We start from the raw sequence: 22,293 nt of genomic DNA, 5'->3' as shown, positions 1-22,293 counted from the left end.
TTTTGAATTGGGAAAAAAGTGAATAAATAGTTAAAAACATACATATAATTAAAAATATTTTTTAAATTAATTTTGTACTGACATTTTAATTCTTTTTGTAGCTTTATTTATACTTTTTGTGTCCATTAATGCATTGTATTTTTTATATACTACAGTATATGTGTATACATATATACACATATATATGTAGCATTTGGATTCAACTTGGAAAAAAAAAATAATTATATAAATAAATAAAAACATATATATATGTATGTATATATATATGTATATATATATATGTATGTATATATACATATATATATATGTATATGTGTATATATATATATATATAAAACCGTCACTGCTAAAAAAAATAATGAATCAAAATCAATGTTATGAATTATTGAGCTATTAGCTCCAATTACTTCACATCAAAAATTCCATACTGAAATATATTTTTTAGGAAAATATTGCATATTTTGTGTGTTTGCCATTTTAAAAAACTACGTTTTTTTCGACCATAAGGACATATAACAAAAAAACATGTTTTTTTATTTAAATATTAACTTTTTTCGAAATAAAATCCAAATGCTGCATATCTATACATAAATATATACGTATATATTTATATGTATATATTCATGTATACATATATACAGTATATGAAGCATTTGGATTTTAATTGGAAAAAATGTGAATAAATAAATAGATTTAAAAAAATATGTATAATTTATTTTTTGAATTAATTTTGTACTGACATTTTTATTATTTTTCTAGTTTCATTTATACTTTTTGTGTCCATTAATGCATTTTATTTTTTATATATTATTTGTGTATTTTTTTTCCTGTATTGTTAAAATGCTTCTGCGCAACAAAGTTTTTCAGGTGAGGGATTTTAATTATTCTGATCTTATAACTGATACTAGTGATTTGCTTCCTTGATAAAAAAAAAAAATGTTTAAAAAAAACAGTTTAAAAAAATATATTAACGAGCCAGTCTTTTGAACGGCTCTTTGAAAGGAACGGCTCCTCAAGATCCGGCTCCCTCCAAAGAGCCATAAATGCCCATTATTAACACAAAGCATGATGTCAGGTAAAAAACAAGTCCCTCCTAAATGGCGCCCCTGCATGGTGGTTGGTGTGCGATGTATTCTAGAACGTTCACACTCGCGCTGAGCTGCTGGCTCTGTTGGCGTGGCCTCATGTGGACGAGCTGAGGTCCAGACTGAGCAGCAGGTTGACCTTTGGCACGGCCGGCCTCAGGGCACCCATGGGGGCGGGCTTTAACCGCATCAATGACCTCACCATCATCCAGGCCACACAGGTGAGTGTTGCGTGCGTGTGTGTGTCAGTGATACCATGCTCGTGTGTGTGTGTGTGTTGCAGGGCTTGTGCGCGTACCTGCTCAGGTGCGTTCCGGACACGGCCCACAGAGGCGTGGTGGTGGGCTTCGACGCCAGGGGCCGGCGTGAGAGCGGCTGCAGCAGTGAACGGTAACGCCCTGCAGATTTGACTGTTGCCGTGGAAACACTTTGTCCTCACCCGGCGATGTTTTTTGTCAGGCTGGCGGCGCTCACGGCCGCTGTGATGCTGAGCAGAGACGTCCGCGTGCACCTCTTCTCCAGCTACATCCCCACGCCGTACGTGGTGAGAGACGCAAGGCCTTACTTCCTGTGGCGCCGAGCCTGACACGGTGTGTGTGTGTGTGTGTGTGGCGTGTTGCAGCCTTTTGGCGTCCTCGAGTTGGGCGCGGCGGCCGGCGTCATGATCACGGCGTCCCACAACCCTAAAGAGGACAACGGCTACAAGGTGAGCCGGCGCTGGCCACGCCCCTTTTCACACACACACACCTGGCTCGTAATTATTAAAACTGTTTTTTTCAAGGTAGTATCAGTTATAAAACCTGAATAATTTTAATTTACGCAAATATTACTCTATTGGTGGGAAATATTCGGAAATATTGGCTATAATTTAATTTGTGTTGTGTTCATTGTAAACATTCCATAAGACGGTGACATATTCCTCTCCTAAAAAACTGAGAGTATTTTAACAATACCGAGAAACCCCCCCCCCCCCCCCCCCCCAAATAATAAATAAGAATAAAATGCATTAATGGATACCAGAAGTATAAATACAACAAGAACAATAATTAGAAGATAATAAAAATGTAAAAAATTGTACTGCACTACCTGGGGTGTGTACGATTGAACTACTACATATCAGAACTAGAAATGTGAATCCAAATAAATACAAGATAAATACATTTTTTAAAATGTATAAAAATGTATATATATTAGGGGTGTAAACATTTTTTTTTTCCGAATTAATCGCGATTTTTATTAGAATGTTTAATCGATTACAAAAAATTTATAATAATAATGTCTTTTTTTTTTAAAATCTGTCCTGTCCACCCACTCAGACAAATCATATTGTAGATGTAGATGATCATATCTGCTGTACAGATTTACTTTAGAAAAGAGAAGTGTTGGATACTTCTCTTGTCTTATTTGTATTTTACTTTAATTTATTTTTTTATTAAATGTTTGAGTAGAATTTTATTAACAAAACCAGTTTTATTTGTAGTAATATAGAAATTTTATCACAGCTTTGTCTATTTTCATGGAGGAATGTAGCAAGTCATAAAACTGGCACAAAATGTTATTAAAAAAGTATTGATTTTGAATCAAGAATGAATTCTGAATCGAATCGTTACCCACAAGATGGTAAATGGGTTATACTTGTATAGCGCTTTTCTACCTTCAAGGCACTCAAAGCGCTTTGACACTATTTCCTCATTCACCCATTCACACACTGATGGCGGGAGCTGCCATGTAAGACGCTAACCAGGACTCATCAGGAGCACGGGTGAAGTGTCTTGCTCAAGGACACAACGGACATGACTAGGTTGGTGGAAGCTGGGGATCGAACCAGGAACCCTCAGGTTGCTGGCACGACCACTCTTCCAACGCGCTGAATCGAATCATGTGGTGCCCAAAGATTCAAAGCCCTGGTTAGGCTCCACTTTTCAAGATGTGCTAGCTTGATGCTAATCTACATTGGATTTGCCATAGACGTGCTAAAGATTAGCATTAACAATTTTACATGGCGATTTCAACACCTCATGAGGCCAAAAATGGTTGGCATCGTTAACAAAATATCAGTCCAGTTGCCTTTTTTCAACCTTTGCTAATATCCGTAACCTGCGGGTGACGTATGATACACTGATATTATTTTGAATGGAGAATTGTTTTTAATCGAGAATTGATTCTGAATCGAATTGTTGCCCCAAAGAATTGAATCGTGTGGTGCCCAAATATATACACACACACATACACATAGTATATTGTTGGTAGAGCGGCTGTGCCAGCAACTTGAGGGTTCCAGGTTCAATCCCGTCTTCCGCCATCCTAGTCACTGCCGTTGTGTCCTTGGGCAAGACACTTTACCCACCTGCTCCCAGTGCCACCCACACTGGTGTAAATGTAACTTAGATAATAGGTTTCACTATGTAAAGCGCTATATAAATATAATTCACTTCACTTCACATACATATATTTTTTTTTTGATTACCGTATTTTTCGGATTATAAATCGCGGGGTGCGATTTATACTCTGGAGCGATTTATGTGTGAAATTATGAACACATTACCGCAAAATATCAAATAATATTATTGATCTCATTCACGTAAGAGACTCGACGTACTGATAGAAGAGGAAGCGGCGCATTGTTTACCTTTGGAGTTGGCAGAGTTGTTTAGAAGTGACACCGAGGAAGAAGATTTCATGGGATTTAGCGATTAGGAGTGACAGATTGTTTGGTAAACGTATAGCATGTTCTATATGTTAATAGTTATTTGAATGACTCTTACCATAATATGTTACGTTAACATACCAGGCACCTTCTCAGTTGGTTATTTATGCCTCATATAACGTACACTTATTCAGCCTGTTGTTTACTATTCTTTATTTATTTGAAATTGCCTTTCAAATGTCTATTCTTGGTGTTGGCTTTTGTCAAATACATTTCCCCAAAAAATGCGACTTATATATGTTTTTTCCCTTCTCTATTATGCATTTTCGGCCGGTGCGACTTATACTCCGGAACGGCTTATACTCCGAAAAATACGGTATATATGTATACATACATATACGCTTTGAACCCTGCGGCTTATAAAAAGTTGAACATTTTTTTCATGTTTTTCCTATTAAATTCAGTTTACAAAAAAAAGATAACATTTGAGGCGCTGTGGCTTAGCCTACCGTATAAAATAAAATAAATCACAAAATAATTTGAGAATCTGACAATCCTCCTATGTCAGCTAATATTCTAATATTGTTCAAATCAGTGACCGGTAGTAAAACTCCTGCTTTTCTCATGGCCCAAATAGTTTACAGTAGCACTATACATAATCATAATACCAGGGCGTCTAGTGAGGGGCATTTTGTACTCCCTCGTCCCAGGAAGAATGCTTTGCGGAAATCTTTTATTTATAGATCTTTATCGCTCTGGAATAACCTGCCTCGAACTCTCACCACCGGCATTGAAAGTAAACCGGTTTTTAAAAGGAAAGTACCAAATTTTTCCGAGTATAAGTCGCACCGGCCGAAAATGCATAATAAAGAAGGGAAAAAACATATATAAGTCGCACTGGAGTATAAGTCGCATTTTTTGGAGAAATGTATTTGATAAAAGCCAACACCAAGAATAGACATTTAAAAGGCAATTTCAAATAAATAAAGAATAGTGCACAACAGGCTGAATAAGTGTACGTTATATGAGGCATAAATAACCAACTGAGAACGTGCCTGGTATGTTAACGTAACATATTATGGTAAGAGTCATTCAAATAACTACCGTATTTTTCGGACTATAAGTCGGAGTTTTTTTCATAGTTTGGCCGGGGGTGCGACTTATACTCAGGAGCGACTTATGTGTGGAATTATTGACACATTAGCGTAAAATATCAAATAATATTATTTAGCTCATTCACATAAGAGACTAGACGTATAAGATTTCATGGGATTTAGCGATTAGGAGTGACAGATTGTTTGGTAAACGTATAGCATGTTCTATATGTTATAGTTATTTGAATGACTCTTACCATAATATGTTACGTTAACATACCAGGCACCTTCTCAGTTGGTTATTTATGCCTCATATAACGTACACTTATTCAGCCTGTTGTTCACTATTCTTTATTTACTTTAAATTGCCTTTCAAATGTCTATTCTTGGTGTTGGCTTTCATCAAATAAATTTCCCCCAAAAATGCGACTTATATATGTTTTTTTCCTTCTTTATTATGCATTTTCAACCTGTGCGACTTATACTCCGGAGCGACTTATAGTCCGAAAAATACTGTATTCACTTTTTTATTAAAAAGTGAATCTAAATGCTGCTAAATTTAAGTATGACACATTTTTTCTTGGCGTGGGCAATTGCCGATGCTATATTTACATATGTGGGGAAAAAACCGTCTCTAAAGTCAAAGAGCCATTCAAAGGACTCGATTCGTTCGCGAACGTCACATATCTACAGTAGGCAAGGTTGTATTTTTGCCTCATTCCTGTGAGAATCCTGCGTGTGACTCAAGCATTAAGGAGGGGGACTATCCAGGAATTGCTGCAGTGTGCTCAAACAACCAGCAGGTAGCATGTGTGAGCAGATAATACTGTATCATCTCTCTCTTTTGGACTTATCAGGCCAGTAGTGCATTCACTAAGTGAGGGACGAGGCAAAAACAAACCCAGACCCACTGTACTGCGCCCCCCTCAGGTGTACTGGTGTAATGGCGCTCAAATCGCCTCCCCTCACGACAAAGGCATCCTGAAAAGCATGGAGGAGCATCTGGAGCCCTGGAGCGCCTCCTGCTGGGACGTCCAGCTGGTCCACACGAGCCCCCTGAGGACAGACCCCCTGAGCCACGTGGACCGCCGCTACCTGGACCAGCTCGCCAGTCTCTGCTTCCACAGGTAAGCTCCTGGCCGGTAGGGTGCCTCTTCTGCTTCCTCTCGGCCTCTGCTCCTCCTCAGACAGATCAACAGCAGCTGTCCTCTCAAGTTTGTCCACTCGTCCTTCCACGGCGTGGGACACGTCTTCGTCCGTCAAGCCTTCCAAGCGTTCGGGTTCCCTCCACCCATTCCGGTGCCGGAGCAGAAAGACCCAGACCCGGACTTCCCGTCTGTGCGCTGTCCCAACCCGGAGGAGGGCGAGTCTGTCCTGGTAGGACGCCGTGTTCGGGCGCTGTCGCCCTCTCGTACACCTTTGACGCGTCCTCTCGTCCAGGAACTCGCTCTACTTCTGGCCGAGAAGGAAAAGGCCCGCGTCGTCCTGGCGACGGATCCTGATGCGGATCGACTGGCGGTGGCGGAGACGTGCGACAGGTGTGAGGGTCAGGTGGTGGTGACGGAGCCCGGAAAGGGGGCGTGGTCTGGCCACAGGTGTCGCTGGAAGGTTTTTTCCGGGAACGAGCTGGCGGCGCTCCTGGGCTGGTGGATGTTGTTCTCGTGGAAGGAGACGCACGACGACCCTGCTGACCTGCAGCACGTCTACATGCTCGCCACCACCGTGTCCTCCAAGATCCTGCAGGCTCTGGCCCGCGTCGAAGGCTTCCACTTCGAGGTGAGTCCGCCACAATGCTTTCCCGCCGTGAGAGGCAATAGCGTATATTTGACACATACAGATCAATCATGGGTGTTCAACTGGTTTTCATTGAGGGCCAGACCACAATTATTGTGGCCTACAAAGGGCCGCATGTAACTTAACTTATGCCTTGTTGCATACATAGGAAACTGTTTTTAACCATTATATGTATTTTTTTTTTATTGCTGGATAACTTGCTTTAAAATCGTGAAAGCTAAATAAAATAATGCATGGGCCAACATAAAATTAGGTGGCAGGCCACATGAAAGAATGAACCGGGCCACAAAAAAAGATCTGGTAGGCCAAATGAAATAATGTGCCGGACTACGTGAAATAATGTGGCAGGCCACATAAAATGATGATCTGGACTACAAATGGTGTGGCAGCCTGGTAAAATGATATGGTGGTCCACATGAAATAATGTGCTGGGCCACACAAAATGATGATCGACTTATAGTGCCAAAATGATGATCTGGACTACAAATGGTGTGGCAGCCTGGTAAAATGATATGGTGGGCCACATGAAATAATGTGATGGGCCACATAAAATGATGATCCGGACTACAAATGGTGTGGCAGCCTGGTAAAATGATATGGTGGGCCACATGAAATAATGTGCTGGGCCACCTGAGATAATGTGCCGGACCATGTGAAATAATGTGCTGGACCACAAAATGGTGTGGCAGGCCACATAAAATATTGTGCCAGACCCCCATAAATTGATGTAGTAGGCCACATAAAATGATATGGCAGGCTACATGAAATAATGTGCCGGACCACATCAAATATTTCGCAGACCACATGAAATAATGTACCGGACTACGTGAAATAATGTGCTGGACCCCATAAAATGATGATCCGGACTACAAATGGTGTGGCAGCCTGGTAAAATGATATGGTGGGCCACATGAAATAATGTGCTGGGCCACAAAATGGTGTGGCAGGCCACATAAAATATTGTGCCAGACCCCCATAAATTGATGTAGTAGGCCACATAAAATGATATGGCAGGCTACATGAAATAATGTGCCGGACCACATCAAATATTTCGCAGACCACATGAAATAATGTACCGGACTACGTGAAATAATGTGGCAGGCCACATAAAATGATGATCTGGACTACAAATGGTGTGGCAGCCTGGTAAAATGATATGGTGGGCCACATGAAATAATGTGCTGGACCACACAAAATGATGATCCGGACTACAAATGATGTGGTAGCCTGGTAAAATGAAATGGTGGGCCACATGAAATAATGTGCTGGGCCACATAAAATGATGATCCGGACTACAAATGGTGTGGCAGCCTGGTAAAATGATATGGTGGGCCACATGAAATAATGTGATGGGCCACATAAAATGATGATCTGGACTACAAATGGTGTGGCAGCCTGGTAAAATGATATGGTGGGCCACATGAAATAATGTGATGGGCCACATGAAATAATGTGATGGGCCACAAAAAATGATGATCCGGACTACAAATGGTGTGGCAGCCTGGTAAAATGACATGGTGGGCCACATGAAATAATGTGCTGGACCACACAAAATGATGATCCAGACTACAAATGGTGTGGCAGCCTGGTAAAATGATATGGTGGGCCACATGAAATAATGTGCTATACCACAGAAAATGATGATCCGGACTACAAATGGTGTGGCAGCCTGGTAAAATGATATGGTGGGCCACATGAAATAATGTGATGGGCCACCTGAGATAATGTGCCGGACCACATGAAATAATGTGCTAAACCACATAAAATGATGATCCGGACTACAAATGGTGTGGCAGCCTGGTAAAATGATATGGTGGGCCACATGAAATAATGTGAAATAATGTGCTGGGCCACAAAATGGTGTGGCAGGCCACATACATTTTGTGCCGGACCCCCATAAATTGATGTAGTAGGCCACATAAAATGATATGGCAGGCTACATGAAATAATGTGCCGGACCACATCAAATATTTCGCAGACCACATGAAATAATGTACCGGACTATGTGAAATAATGTGCTGGACCACATAAAATGATGATCCGGACTACAAATGGTGTGGCAGCCTGGTAAAATTTACATGGTTGGCCACATGAAATAATGTGCTGGGCCACATAAAATGATGATCCGGACTACAAATGGTGTGGCAGCCTGGTAAAATGATATGGTTGGCCACATGAAATAATGTGCTGGGCCACATAAAATGATGATCCAGACTACAAATGGTGTGGCAGCCTGGTAAAATTAAATGGGCCACATAAAATGATGATCCGGACTACAAATGGTGTGGCACCCTGGTAAAATGACATGGTGGGCCACATGAAATAATGTGCCGGACCTTGTAAAATTATTTGGCAGGCCATATTAAATTATGTGGTGAACCACATGAAATAAAGTGCTGGACTACATAAAATGATGTTGCAGGCCACTTGTGCTAGACCACATAAAATGATAGGGCAGGCAACTTGTGCTAGACCACTTAAAATGATAGGGCAGGCAACATGAAATAATGTACCGGAACACTTTCAATGACTTGGCGGGCCAAATGAAATAATGTGCCGGACCACATAAAATGATTTGGCAGGCCACATAAAATGATGAGGTGGGCCACTTGAATGATATGGCAGAACACGTAAAATGATCTGGTGTGCTACATGAAATATTGTTGAGTTTCACTCGGGTGAGATAAATAAATATTCACTACGGGGGGGGGGGGGGGGGCAGAGTAAGGTGTGGGCATGACAAGCAATAGTGTAGAGTTCAAACCCCGCCGAGTCATACCAAAGACTATAAAAATGGGAGCCATTACCTCCCTGCTTGGCACTCAGCATCAAGGGTTGGAATTGGGGGTTAAATCACCAAAAATGATTCCCGGGCGCGGCTACCGCTGCTGCCCACTGCTCCCCTCACCTCCCAGGGGGTGATCAAGGGTGATGGGTGTCAAATGCAGAGAATAATTTCACCACACCTAGTGTGTGTATGACAGTCATTGGTACTTTAACTTTTTAACTTGATCATTATTGTTAGTAAACAAAACAACTATCTTGACACATACAGATGAAAAAAAAACAAGCATTAACTTTAGGGGGGTGTGACAAAAAATAATAAATAATTGCGCCCCACTATCTGAACAGGAAACGCTTCCGGGCTTCAAATGGATCGGAAACCGGATCCACGAACTCACCGGAAGCGGAAAGACTGTTTTGTTTGCCTTCGAGGAGTCCATCGGTACGTAACAAATAAAAAAAAATCCCACTTCCCGCCATGTTGCCCTTGACGCGTGCGCGCTTCCTGTGCACGCAGGCTTCCTGTGCGGCGCGCTGCTTCCTGACAAGGACGGCGTGAGCGCGGCGGCCGTGGTGGCCGAGATGGCCGCTTACCTCCACCACAGGAAGCTGAGCCTCCAGCAACAGCTGCACAACATCTACCTGACGTGAGCTACTTCCTGCTTTCAGCGACCTCGCAGTGCGCAACATTTCCAAAGCGGCGGGCAGCACAGACGACCAGGCGGTCCGCTTCCTTTCCGCAGGTACGGCCATCACGTCTCCACGAGCTCCTACGTCATCTGCAACGACGCCGCCACCGTCCACAAGATCTTCGCCCGGATCAGAGACTTCGACGGCCGAGGCTCGTACCCCGACACCTGCGGCGGCGTGCGCATTGTGCACGTGAGAGACGTCACCACGGGATACGACAGCAGCCAGCCTGATTGCCGCTCGGTAAAACGTGTCGCCTTGTCTCCTTTTGATCTTGACCACCCCTCCTAACTCCGCGGCCGTTTCCTGCGCAGGTTCTCCCCGTGAGCAGGAGCGGTCACATGATCACCTTCACGCTGCACAACGGCGTGGTGGCCACGCTGAGAACGAGCGGCACGGAACCCAAAATCAAATACTACAGCGAGCTGTGCGCCACGCCCGGAATCAGGTCAGCTGATTTGGCGTGAAACGTTTGTTACATTAGAACGGGGCTTCAAGACCTTTTTGAACTTAGGGCCCAACTACACAGGGGCCCGGGGCTTACTCAAATATTAACACAGAATTAGTCGTCTTACTCTTGATTTTAATCGTACTCAATAATTATATCTAACCTACTTACAATTTACAACCTTGTCAAATGATATGAAACAATAAGTTAATCACAAAATTATTACAAAGGCTTTGGTCAGCCAGATTACGAAAATAAATACTGAAAAAAATCACGATAAATAATATGAACAAATAATAATGAATATTAGAGATGTCCGATAATATCGGCCAATAAATGATTTAAAATGTAATATCGAAAATTATCGGTATCTGTTTCAAAAAGTAAAATTAATTACTTTTTAAAACGGCGCTGTACGGAGTGGTACACGGACGTAGGGAGAAGTACAAAACGCCAATAAACCTTAAAGGCACTGCCTTTGCGTGCCGGTCCAATCACATAATATCTATGGCTTTTCACACACACAAGTGAATGCAAAGCATACTTGGTCAACTGCCATACAGGTCACACTGAGGGTAGCCGTATAAACAACTTTAACACTGTTATAAATATGCGCCACACTGTGAACCCACACCAAACAAGAATGACAAACACATTTCGGGAGAACACCCGCACCGTAACACAACAGAACAAATATCCAGAACCCCTTGCAGCACTAACTCTTCCGGGACGCTACAATATACACCCAAAAACCCCGCCCACCTCAACCTCCTCATGCTCTCTCAGGGAGAGCATGTCCCAAATTCCAAGCTGCTGTTTTGAGGCATGTTAATGTTATAATGTTGGCATTTTTTTCCATAACTTGAGTTGAAGTGGTTCTCTTATTTTGGAAAACCTTGTTACATTGTTTAATGCATCCAGCGGGGCATCACAACAAAATTAGGCATAATAATGTGTTAATTCCACAACTGTATATATCGGTATCGATTGATATCGGTATCGGTAATTAAGAGTTGGACAATATCGGAATATCGGATATCGGCAAAAAAGCCATTATCAGACATCTCTAATATTAACACAGAATTAGGCATCTTACTCTTGATTTTAATCATATTCATTAATTATATCTAACCTACTTACAATTTACAACCTTGTCAAATGATATGAAACAATAAGTTCATCACACAATGATTATAAAGGCTTTGTCAAGTCGCCACCTCATCACAGATAGACAGACAACATCCACACTCACATGACCACTGCCTTTTAGCCAAAACCTAACTTTTTCCAGTTTTAGACTGTAGAGAACAAAAGCTGTGTATTTGTGAAATATTTCACTGTGTGCAGGCTATCATAGAATAAGAATTTACTGAAATAAAAACTTTTTTCAAATGTTGTGCTGTATGGAGACGCAGCGGTTTATATTGTCATTTGAATATGAACTGATGGTGTCTTCTAACACTGAGGGCCAGTTCTAAAATGTCCTAAAGCAGCACTCCCTTCCTTTTATTTCAATAATAATAATAATGAATTACATTTGTAACGCACTTTACATTTGTTAAAATTAGAGATGATGCTGATAAATGCTTTAAAATTTAATATCGTAAATTATCGGTATCGTTTTTTTTATTTTAGTTTTTTTATTAAATCAACATAAAAAACACAAGATACACTTACAATTAGTGCACCAACCCAAAAAACCTCCCTCCCCCATTTACACTCATTCACACAAAAAGGTTGTTTCTTTCTGTTATTAATATTCTGGTTCCTACATTATATATCAATATATATCAATACAGTCTGCAAGGGATACAGTCCGCAAGCACACATGATTGTGCGTGCTGCTGCTCCACTAATAGTACTAACCTTCAACAGTTAATTTGACTCATTTTCATTCATTACTAGTTTCTATGTAACTGTTTTTATATTGTTTTACTTTCTTTTTTATTCAAGAAAATGTTTTTAATTTATTTATCTTATTTTATTTTATGAATTTTTCAAAAAAGGACTTTATCTTCACCATACCTGGTTGTCCAAATTACGCATAATAATGTGTTAATTCCACGACTGTATATATCGGTATCGGTAATTAAGAGTTGGACAATATCGGAATATCGGATATCGGCAAAAAAGCCATTATCGGACATCTCTAGTTAAAATCTCAAAGTGCTACAAAGTATAAAAAATATAAAAATAGAAAGTTAGAATTTATAATAAAAAATTAAAATAGAAAGGAAATCATGACACACACTACAGGGGTCGGCAACCCAAAATGTTGAAAGAGCCATATTGGACCAAAAATACAAAAACAAATCTGTCTGGAGCCGCAAAAAATTAAAAGCCATATTACATACAGATAGTGTGTCATGAGATATACATTGAATTAAGATGACTTAAAGGAAACTAAATGACCTCAAATATACCTACAGATGAGGCATAATGATGCAATATGTACATATAGCTAGCCTAAATAGCATGTTAGCATGGATTAGCTTGCAGTCATGCAGTGACCAAATATGTCTGATTAGCTCTCCACACAAGTCAATAACATCAACAAAACTCACCTTTGTGCATTAAGGCACAACGTTAAAAGTCTGGTGGACAAAATGAGACAGAAAAAAGAAGTGGCATAAAACACGTCCTAGAAAGTCGGAGAAAGTTATACATGTAAACAAACTACGGTAAGTTCAAGGACCGCCAAAATTAGTAGGACAAAACGGCGCTCGCCAAATACTCGAATCAGTGAAGCATGTTTAATATAAACAGTATGCTTTATAACAATTAGGGAGGTTTGTGTCATGTTTTTCCTCCTACAAAGACCATATTAAAACAAAAAATATATTTTTTCCCCCTCATCTTTTTCCATTTTTCATACATTTTTGAAAAAGCTCTACAGAGCCACTAAGGCGGCGCTAAAGAGCCGCATGCGGCTCTAGAGCCGCGGGTTGCCGACCCCTGCGCTAGATAAACACTAGATAAAAGAGAAACATAGATAAAAATAGAAATAAAAGCATGAGAGCACTGGATAAAAAACAGATAAGCAAGTAGTGTATTTAAAAAGAAGAAGGCAGAGAAATTAGATAAAAGCTGTGCTAAAAAGGTGGGTTTTTAGTCCCTTCTTAAAACGGTCGACCGACTTTGGTGCTCTAAGATGGTCGGGGAGAGCGTTCCAAAGTTCGGGAGCGGTCGAGCAGAAAGCCCGGCGGCACATAGGTTGTAACTTTGTCCTGATGGGTTTGAGGAGGTTAGTGTTTGAGGAGCGGAGGTTGAGGGGAAACTAGGTCCTTGAGGTAGGAGGGGGCGCTGCCGGAGATGCATTGGTAAGTGAGCAGGTTAATCTTAAATTGGGTCCGGGATGCAATAGGGGGCCAGTGAAGTGATTTGAGGATAGGTGTGATATGACCACGCTTGCGCACTCTCGTCAGGATCCTCGCTGCGCTGTTTTGAATGTACTGGAGCTTTTTGATGCTCTTTTTGGGGACCCTGACGAGAAGTGCGTTGCAGTAATCAAGCCTGGAGGAGATGAAGGTGTGGACGAGTATTTCAAGTTAGCGTCACTCGGATCGGATCGTTCGTTCACAAACGACATCACTTCCTGTTCTCTGTGTTGGCAGTGATGTGTGCTGTCTGGAGGCGGAGCTTAAGCAGGTGACCGACGCGCTGGTGGAGGAGTTTCTCCAGCCGGAGAGAAACAAGCTGATTCGCCGCATTGTGTGAAGTCCTCGTTCTTCTACGGGTAAAAAGTTGACTTTTTTTTTTTTTTTTTAGGTTTGGCGATGTTTACACGAACGCAACATTTCCAAGAATAAAATCAATCGAGCAGAGTTCAACTCGTTTGTGTGTGAACAAGTACAAACCCCGTTTCCATATGAGTTGGGAAATTGTATTAAATATAAACAGAATACAATGATTTGCAAATCATTTTCAACCCATATTCAGTTGAATATGCTACAAAGACAACATACTTGATGTTCAAACTGATAAAACAATTAATTTTTGCAAATAATAATCATTAACTTTAGAATTTGATGCCAGCAACACGTGACAAAGAAGTTGGGAAAGGTGGCAATAAATACTGATAAAGTTGAGGAATGCTCATCAAACACTTATTTGGAACATCCCACAGGTGAACAGGCAAATTGGGAACAGGTGGGTGCCATGATTGGGTATAAAAGTAGATTCCATGAAATGCTCAGTCATTCACAAACAAGGATGGGGCGAGGGTTACCACTTTGTCAACAAATGCATGAGCAAATTGTTGAACAGTTTAAGAAAAACCTCTCTCAACCAGCTATTGCAAGGAATTTAGGGATTTCACCATCTACGCTCCGTAATACCATCAAAGGGTTCAGATAATCTGGAGAAATCACTGCACGTAAGCAGCTAAGCCCGTGACCTTCCATCCCTCAGGCTGTACTGCATCAACAAGCGACATCAGTGTGTAAAAGATATCACCACATGGGCTCAGGGACACTTTAGAAACCCACTGTCAGTAACTACAGTTGGTCACTACATCTGTAAGTGCAAGTTAAAGCTCTCCTATGCAAGGCGAAAACCGTTTATCAACAACACCCAGAAACGCCGTCGGCTTTGCTGGGCCTGAGCTCATCTAAGATGGACTGATACAAAGTGGAAAAGTGTTCTGTGGTCTGACGAGTCCACATTTCAAATTGTTTTTGGAAACTGTTGACGTCGTGTCCTCCGGACCAAAGAGGAAAAGAACCATCCGGATTGTTCTAGGCGCAAAGTGTAAAAGCCAGCATGTGTGATGGTATGGGGGTGTATTAGTGGCCAAGACATGGGTAACTTACACATCTGTGAAGGTGCCATTAATGCTGAAAGGTACATACAGGTTTTGGAGCAACATATGTTGCCATCCAAGCAACGTTACCATGGACGCCCCTGCTTATTTCAGCAAAACAATGCCAAGCCACGTGTTACATCAACGTGGCTTCATAGTAAAAGAGTGCGGGTACTAGACTGGCCTGCCTGTAGTCCAGACCTGTCTCCCATTGAAAATGTGTGGCGCATTATGAAGCCTAAAATAGCACAACGGAGACCCCCGGACTGTTGAACAACTTAAGCTGTACATCAAGCAAGAATGGGAAAGAATTCCACCTGAGAAGCTTCAAAAATGTATCTCCTCAGTTCCCAAACCTTTACTGAGTGTTGTTAAAAGGAAAGGCCATGTAACACAGTGGTGAACATGCCCTTTCCCAACTACTTTGGCACGTGTTGCAGCCATGAAATTCTAAGTTAATTAGTATTTGCAAAAAATAAAGTTTATGAGTTTGAACATCAAATATCTTGTCTCTGTAGTGCATTCAATTGAATATGGCTTGAAAAGGATTTGCAAATCATTGTATTCCGTTTATATTTACATCTAACACCATTTCCCAACTCATATGGAAACGGGGTTTGTAGAATCCAAAAGAAAAGGTGTCTGTCAGGTTCAAACACTGATGACATCTATTAAACAAGACAAGAAGCAAAGAATCAAACAGAGACAGAATTAAATTTGGACTCAATATATTGAGGAAAGTCGCCCGGACATTGTATCCTTCTACAATCTCCAGCACGCTCTGGCGAAAGATTGTACGCCACCTCTTTTTATTTGGACACTCCCTGTTTTACACAACAACATCTGCTTCCAAAGGAATGGGAAGTATGTAAACAGTCATTGATTTCGGTCACATTAACACAAAAGAAAAAGATGGCTTGGGCTGGTCCTGGCTTCAGCCTGGGCAGGTCTTGGATGACAATAGATAACCCCCCTCCCCTCCCATTGTACATAATGGAATTTTCCCAGCCTTTAGCTTGGTGGAACAAAGACAGCTCTCGTCTGTTCACTGGAACTCAGAACGGAAAATTTTTTGATAATTTACGTACAATTTTTCTGACAGTGTCAGTGCGAGTCGGGCGGCGCCACGTCTTTCTGCGTGAAGTTGTGGACGATGCGCCAGCGAATCTGCTGCAGGTTGATGCCGTAGATGACGGGGTTAACGAGGGGCGGCACCACCAGGAACTCCACGGCCAGCATGTTCTGCAGAACCTGCAGCTGGCCGCCGCCGCCGTAGCGGGAGAACAAGGTGTCGAATAACAGCGAGCCGGTGAAGATGAGCAGAGTGAGCAGGTGCGGCATGCACGTCTGCACGAACTTGCGGCGGACGGAGTGCGACCTGACGGCGGCGTGCACCAGGTGGGCGTAGGACACCACGATGAGGCCCGCCTGCGAGACGTGCAAGAACATGAGCGCGAAGCCGTAGATGTTATTGGCTGTGGTGTCCACGCACGACAGCTTGACCACCTCCCAGTTGGTGCAAAACAACTTGTGGATGTGGCGGCCGCACAGCGGCAGCCTCGCCGTCAGGGCCACGCCGCACGCCGTCTCCAGCAGCGGCAAGCACCACGTCAGCGCCAGCAGCCGCGCCACCGTGCGCGGCGTCATCACGGCGCGGTACCGCAGCGGCCAGCAGATGGCCACGTAGCGGTCCAGCGCCATGACGGTCAGACTGGCGAACTCGCAGAAGACGTAGCCGTAGACGGCGAAGATCTGCGTCAGGCAGCCGGCGTACGAGATGACGTGCACCTCGGCCAGCAGGTCGCTCAGCAGCTTGGGGTAGAAGGTGGACGCGCCGAAGATGCCGTTGAGGCACAGGTTGCATAGGAAGATGTAGATGGGCTCGTGCAGCGTCTTCTCCACGCACACGGTCACGATCAGCGTCACGTTGACCAGCAGCGTGACCACGTAGGACGCCAGCGCCAAGGAGAAGTAGATCTGACGGCTGGACGCCGACTCGTTGAGGCCGTGAAGGACGAACACCGCGTCCGAGTGGTTCTCCAACACGCCTCCCATGATCATCGCAATCACGCGTGGCATCAAACGACGGACCCGGCGCCGCCGGCCGGTTCTTATTGACCCCCGAGGAGCCGTGGCCGATGATGTCAGAGGGCCCGCCCCCCTGAGCGGTGACTGACACCTGACAGTTGGAAGCCTTACGGTTCCGCCGCCTCGCTTTGATAGACAGATGGTAATTGCCTGTTGCGTCAGGGGTCCCTCAGGTCAGAGGTCACCTCGGCACGTCAACACCTCCGTCCCACAGGGACCAATCAGCCGTCCCAACCTCAGAGGATGGCGACGGCGTCCCCTCAGACAACCGGCCCTCCAAACGCGGACCGTGTGTCCTAATGAGCAACAGCCATCTTGGGTTTTTTTTTATAATGCAAGTCACTCACGCTCATTAATGAAAGACTTCAATATTTATTACACAACTGAAGCGTTACAACAAATTATATGCGGCGTTTTACATAACGAGGGGGATTTCGCCGCTTTTGTTGCTGAAAGCGATTGAGTACCAAAATACGTGTAAAGTATTTCCAATATGAAAAATAACATTTGGGCCGTCGCGAAAAAAAATAATAAAAGAATGAATCCATTTGAAATATTTGGCAACTATCAATTATTTTACTAATAGACTAATCAATCAGTTTGTTGGATTAATGGAGTAATCGGATAAATAAGCGAGTGCCTGTTAAAACATATTTAAACTAGTGATGTCCGATAAGTGCTTTAAAATGTAATATCGGAAATTATCGGTATCGTTTTTTTTATTATCGGTTTTTGTTTTGTTTGTTTGTAGTAGAATTACTGACCTTTTGACCTATATTTCATGTCTGTCAAAAATGTATGCTCATTTGATTTCTCTTCTATTCTGTGTCCCCGGGTGTGGGACAAAAGTGAATATTAAGTCGTGCCAACCTGTCTACAGAATGTTTTGGTTGTTTGGGTATGATTGGGGAGTCCAAGGATGTTGCAAAAAACAATCATGACGCACGAGATAAAAACAGTGACGCACAAGAGACATATAAAAAATGGCAGAAGACCGGGACTCGAGAGAGATTTTGGCTTGTGTGTCTTGTTTGCTCCGGAGTAACATGTGGTCTGTCTGCACGGACAACTCAATTCAACCTGCACGTCTGATAATGGGTAAATAAATTTGTTGTACTAAACTACTTTTGTTGCCTGCTTAAGCTCCGGACAATCCACCACAGTTTTTTATTTGTTTTTAAAATTAAATCAACATAAAAAACACAAGATACACTTACAATTAGTGCACCAACCCAAAAAACCTCCCTCCCCCATTTACACTCATTCACACAAAAGGGTTGTTTCTTTCTGTTATTAATATTCTGGTTCCTACATTATATATCAATATATATCAATACAGTCTGCAAGGGATACAGTCCGTAAGCACACATGATTGTGCGTGCTGCTGCTCCACTAATAGTACTAACCTTTAACACTTAATTTTACTCATTTTCATTCATTACTAGTTTCTATGTAACTGTTTTTATATTGTTTTACTTTCTTTTTTATTCAAGAAAATGTTTTTAATTTATTTATCTTATTTTATTAATTTTTCAAAAAAGGACTTTACCTTCACCATACCTGGTTGTCCAAATTAGGCATAATAATGTGTTAATTCCACAACTGTATATATCTGTAATTAAAGAGTTGGACAATATCGGAATATCAGATATTGGCAAAAAGCCATTATAGGACATCCCTAATTCAAACCCAATCTTTTCTCTACAGAAATGAGCCACATGAATTGGTGGAAATGCATACAGGGAATTCACAAAGCCAATATTCCAACAGTTAAACTTAATGAACAAATAAAAAAAAAAAAAAGGAAAAAAGTGTATGCGCAATTGTGCTTTTGAACAATCGTATGAGTATACAGTCGTGGTCAAAAGTTGACATACACTTGTAAAGAACATAATGTCATGGCTGTCTTGAGTTTCCAATCATTTCTACAACTCTTATTTTATTTTGATACAGTGATTGGAGCACATACTTGTTGGTCACAAAAAACATTCATGAAGTTTGCTTCTTTTATGAATTTATTATGAGTCCACTGAAAATGTGAGCAAATCTGCTGGGTCAAAAGTATACATACAGCAATGTTAATATTTGCTTACATGTCCCTTGGCAAGTTTTGGTAGCCATCCACAAGCTTCTGCTTGAATTGTTGACCACTCCTCTTGACAAAATTGGTGCAGTTCAGCTAAATGTGTTGGTTTTCTGACATGGACTTGTTTCTTCAGCATTGCCCACACGTTTAAATCAGGATTTTGGGAAGGCCATTCTAAAACCTTCATTCTAGTCTTCTGACCACAGAACTTTCCTCCAGAAGGTCTTCTTTCTTCATGTGATGTCAGATGAAACAAAAATGTAGCTGTTTGGCCACAATACCCAGCAATATGTAAGGAGGAGAAAAGGTGAGGCCTTTAATCCCAGGAACACCACGCCTACCGTCAAGCATGGTGGTGGTAGTATTATGCTATGGGCCTGTTTTGCTGCCAATGGAACTAGTGCTTTAAATGGGACAATGAAAAAGGAGGATTGCCTCTAAATTTTTCAGGACAACCTAAAATCATCAGCCCGGAGGTTGGGTCTTGGGCGCAGTTGGGTGTTCCAACAGGACAATGACCCCAAACACACGTCAAAAGTGGTAAAGGAATGGCTAAATCAGGCTAGAATGAAGGTTTTAGAATGGCCTTCCCAAAGTCCTGATTTAAACATGTGGACAATGCTGAAGAAACAAGTCCATGTCAGAAAACCAACACATTTAGCTGAACTGCACCAATTTTGTCAAGAGGAGTGGTCAAAAATTCAAGCAGAAGCTTGTGGATGGCTACCAAAAGCGCCTTATTGCAGTGAAACTTGCCAAGGGACATGTAAGCAAATATTAACATTGCTGTATGTATACTTTTGACCCAGCACATTTGGTCACATTTTCAGTAGACCCATAATAAATTCATAAAAGAACCAAACTTCATGAATGTTTTTTGTGACCAACAAGTATGTGCTCCAATCACTCTATCACAAAAAAATAAGAGTTGTTATTATTGGAAACACAAGACAGCCATGACATGATGTTCTTTACAAGTGTATGTACACTTTTGACCACGACTGTATATATTGGTGAATGCATGTATTTACATGCTTAACAACGCACGTGATCAAGTACTATGATTTTGACAGAGACTCTAGAGTCCTTTTTTGTGTTTATTTTTTTTTCTCTATTTGACATGTGCAAAGTGAATGTGGAAAGTATAGGCATAATAAGCTTTTAGCCTATACCTTTTTGGTCAGGAAATGTAAACAGATACGTTTATTTATTTATCTGCTATGCACTTGAAGTGTACTGTTTACATGAACTGATGACCAAATTAAAAAAAAAATATTAAAAAAAATAAATAAATAAAAGTATAATACCCTAAAGATCAAGTACAAAGCACATTTGATTCTACCAAACATTCAAAACAGATTTGCAAAGAGAGAAAGTAATTATAATGTGAAAGGAAGTGAGCTGTTTAATAAATGGAGATATAGAACAGGGAGAATGGAAAGAAGCATTTCAGTCAAAGGTGTAAATCTTGACAGTGAAATAAGTGTCTTCTAATGCATTTAAAATAAAATTAAAATCATGATTTGGAGTAATTTTTTAGTTTCCATGTTTAATGGTGTTTGTCAGGGGTCACCAACATTTTTGAAACCAAGAGCTACTTCTTGGGTACTGATTAATGCGAAGGGCTACCAATTTGATACACACTTAAATAAATTGCCAGAAATAGCCAATTTGCTCAACATACCTTTAACTCTATGTTATTATTAATAATTAATGATATTTACACTTAATTGAACGGTTTAAAAGAGGAGAAAACACGAAAAAAATGACAATTAAATTTTGAAACATAGTTTATCTTCAATTTCGACTCTTTAAAATTCAACCGAAAAAAAGAAGAGAAAAACTAGCAAATTTGAATCTTTTTGAAAAAATTAAAAAAATAATTTATGGAACATCATTAGTAATTTTTCCTGATTAAGATTAATTTTAGAATTTTGATGACATGTTTTAAATAGGTTAAAATCCAATCTGCGCTTTGTTAGAATATATAACAAATTGGACCAAGCTATATTTCTAACAAAGACAAATCATTATTTCTTCTAGATTTTCCAGAACAAAAATTTTAAAAGAAATTCAAAAGACTTTGAAATAAGTTTTCAATTTGATTCTACAGATTTTCTAGATTTTCCAGAATATTTTTTTTGAATTTTAATCATAATAAATTTGAAGAAATATTTCACAAATACTCTTCGTCGAAAAAACAGAAGTTAAAATGAAGAATTAAATTAAAATGTATTTATTATTCCTTACAATAAAAAAAATAAATTTACTTGAACATTGATTTAAATTATCAGTAAAGAAGAGGAAGGAATTTAAAAGGTAAAAAGGTATATGTGTTTAAAAATCCTAAAATCATTTTTAAGGTTGTATTTTTTCTCTAAAATTGTTTTTCTGAAAGTTATAAGAAGCAAAGTAAAAAAATAAATAGTGAAGACCAAGTCTTTAAAATATTTTCTTGGATTTTCAAATTCTATTTGAGTTTTGTCTCTCTTAGAATTAAAAATGTCGGGCACAGCGAGACCAGCTTGCTAGTAAATAAATAACATTTAAAAAATAGAGGCAGCTCACTGGTAAGTGCTGCTATTTGAGCTATTTTTAGAACAGGCCAGCGGGCTACTCATCTGGTCCTTACGGGCTACCTGGTGCCCGCGGGCACCGCGTTGGTGACCCCTGGTGTTTGTTATGAAATATGCATGTTAGGAATACGGAAAAAGTGCCTAAATTGTCTCCTGAGGTGAACAACTACTGTTATAATTGTGTGACTATATGACACGTT

The 22,293-nt window shown here is 40.9% G+C and overlaps 2 protein-coding genes across 8 annotated transcripts in view; one reads left to right on the top strand and one right to left on the bottom strand.

Moving 5' to 3' along the window:
- Window positions 1-22,293, top strand: part of pgm2l1 (phosphoglucomutase 2-like 1) — a 36,205-nt gene that overhangs the window by 6,724 nt on the left and 7,188 nt on the right. For 2 of the 7 annotated variants that reach the window (XM_062060821.1, XM_062060823.1), the window contains exons 2-13: window positions 1,369-1,475; window positions 1,545-1,629; window positions 1,708-1,791; window positions 5,757-5,953; window positions 6,014-6,203; window positions 6,267-6,602; window positions 9,753-9,846; window positions 9,922-10,051; window positions 10,148-10,337; window positions 10,409-10,542; window positions 14,157-14,190; window positions 14,311-15,433. In XM_062060821.1, the coding sequence (XP_061916805.1) occupies window positions 1,369-1,475; window positions 1,545-1,629; window positions 1,708-1,791; window positions 5,757-5,953; window positions 6,014-6,203; window positions 6,267-6,602; window positions 9,753-9,846; window positions 9,922-10,051; window positions 10,148-10,337; window positions 10,409-10,542; window positions 14,157-14,190; window positions 14,311-14,511 (1,782 nt within the window). In that variant the 3' untranslated portion in view covers window positions 14,512-15,433. Of the gene's footprint in view, window positions 1-1,138; window positions 1,307-1,368; window positions 1,476-1,544; window positions 1,630-1,707; window positions 1,792-5,756; window positions 5,954-6,013; window positions 6,204-6,266; window positions 6,603-9,752; window positions 9,847-9,921; window positions 10,052-10,147; window positions 10,338-10,408; window positions 10,543-14,156; window positions 14,279-14,310; window positions 15,434-22,293 lie in introns of those variants that run through there. The other 5 variants (XM_062060819.1, XM_062060822.1, XM_062060818.1 and 2 more) reach the window with 5 other exon arrangements.
- On the bottom strand, window positions 16,133-17,404 carry LOC133659386 (olfactory receptor 1D2-like). Its single transcript, XM_062062151.1, has one exon. It carries the CDS (start codon window positions 17,402-17,404, stop codon window positions 16,448-16,450), a length of 957 nt encoding a protein of 318 aa, XP_061918135.1. The 3' UTR covers window positions 16,133-16,447.

The sequence above is a fragment of the Entelurus aequoreus genome, linkage group LG10, assembly GCF_033978785.1.
Source record: "Entelurus aequoreus isolate RoL-2023_Sb linkage group LG10, RoL_Eaeq_v1.1, whole genome shotgun sequence".
NCBI classification, from domain to species: Eukaryota; Metazoa; Chordata; class Actinopteri; order Syngnathiformes; family Syngnathidae; genus Entelurus; species Entelurus aequoreus.
This window is presented reverse-complemented; position numbering and strand designations above follow the sequence as displayed.

What these genes read in the sequence shown, in the direction of transcription:
- LOC133659386 (XM_062062151.1), bottom strand. Translation starts at nt 17,404, where the DNA reads ATGATCATGGGAGGCGTGTTGGAGAACCACTCGGACGCGGTGTTCGTC.